The 1,469-nt window shown below is 48.5% G+C and overlaps 1 protein-coding gene across 1 annotated transcript; it reads right to left on the bottom strand.

The window, feature by feature from the left end:
* Positions 1-332: 332 nt before the first annotated feature.
* Positions 333-776, bottom strand: LOC146887770 (uncharacterized). Its single transcript, XM_085670389.1, has one exon. The coding sequence runs from the start codon at positions 774-776 to the stop codon at positions 333-335; it is 444 nt and encodes a 147-aa protein (XP_085526515.1).
* Positions 777-1,469: the final 693 nt, after the last annotated feature.

Genomic DNA, 1,469 nt, shown 5'->3' with positions numbered 1-1,469 from the left:
TAGTCCATGAATATAGCCAGTGCATTGGTCACCCCAAATGGCATCACCACATACTCGTAGTGACCATAACGTGACCTAAAAGTAGTCTTCTGTACGTCCTCCGGCCTGACCAGGATCTGATGGTATCCAGACCTCAAGTCTATTTTCGAGAACACCGCAGCTCCTCTCAACTGATCCAACAGGTCATCAATCCTCGGCAGCGGGTACTTATTCTTTATCGTTAACTTGTTCAGCTGTTGGTAATCAACACATAACCTGGAGCTACCATCCTTCTTTTTCACTAACAGAACCGGTGCTCCCCATGGTGATGCACTCGGTCAGATAAACTTCTTCTAAGGTAGATCCTTAATCTGTTTCTTTAATTCGGCTAACTCAACAGGCGACATCTTGTACGGTGCCATAGAAACTGGCCCAGCGTCAGGGATGAGGTCAATGGAGAAATCCACATCCCTACTAGGCGGCAACTCTAGAATCTCATCCAGAAAGACATCTGCGTATTCATCCACTACCAGAATCCTACTGATCTTCTCAGTTGTACTCATCTTTTCTGCATGAGCCACTATCATATAACATGTAGCCCCAACCTCAATCTCCTTCACCGCCTGATTAGACAAGATAAGCTCCAACCCTACTGTATCTGGGAACACTACCTTGCGCCGTCCGCAATCGATGACAATATGATTGCTCGACAGCCAGTCCATGCCCAGAATCACGTCCCAACCCTCCATCGGCAGCCAGATAAGATTCAACTTGAACCTGCGGCCTGCAACCTCCATGGGGCACCCCACACACACAAAAGTGGTGGATAACTCTCCAGATACTAGCGTCGCGACTATCAATTAGCACTCCAACTCTTGCATCGCAAGCCCGAGCCTCCTCACGCATTTATTAGACACGAATGAATGGGTGGCTCCTAAGTCAAATAACACCACAACCTCGTGGTCACACAACAAACACAAGAACTGCAATAAGTTACCTGACTAGGTTGCCTCTGTAGTCGTCAAGGCGAACACACGCCCTGGTGCTCTAGGCCGATCTCCAACTGGTTTCTTAGCTGGTGCACCGCCAGCTAGTTTTCTGTTAGGACACTAACGTGCAAAGTGCCCAGTTTGCTCACATACGTAGCACTTACCAGTGCTACTTCCTCCACCCGTACTGCTGGCAGGTCTAGTGCAGTCTCTCCTCAGGTGCTCCTCGCTATAGTTATAGGACTGTAGCCTCCTGGAGGTAGTTGGTGGCCTGCTATATGGTTTTTCTACTGTCGTGTGTCTGTCACAGCCCATCTCTAGCTGCTCAACTATTTTGGCTTGCTCGACCAAAATTGGGAACTTTCTGATCTTGAGAGGTACCAACAATCTTTGCAGCTCATGTTTTAGTCCACCCTCGAACTTCCTGCGCTTCCACTCCTTAGTGACCAATGGAGTATAGAAACGTGCGAGGTACTCAAACCTCTCGATGTAAGCCTCCAC

Source organism: Vigna unguiculata, chromosome 3 (assembly GCF_037176805.1).
Source record: "Vigna unguiculata cultivar grain cowpea cultivar isolate G323 ecotype 2 chromosome 3, ASM3717680v1, whole genome shotgun sequence".
Taxonomy (NCBI): domain Eukaryota; kingdom Viridiplantae; phylum Streptophyta; class Magnoliopsida; order Fabales; family Fabaceae; genus Vigna; species Vigna unguiculata.
Note: the sequence above shows the minus strand (reverse complement) of the source record. Positions and strands in the feature narration are given on the sequence as shown.

What these genes read in the sequence shown, in the direction of transcription:
- LOC146887770 (XM_085670389.1), bottom strand. Translation starts at nt 776, where the DNA reads ATGGAGGTTGCAGGCCGCAGGTTCAAGTTGAATCTTATCTGGCTGCCG.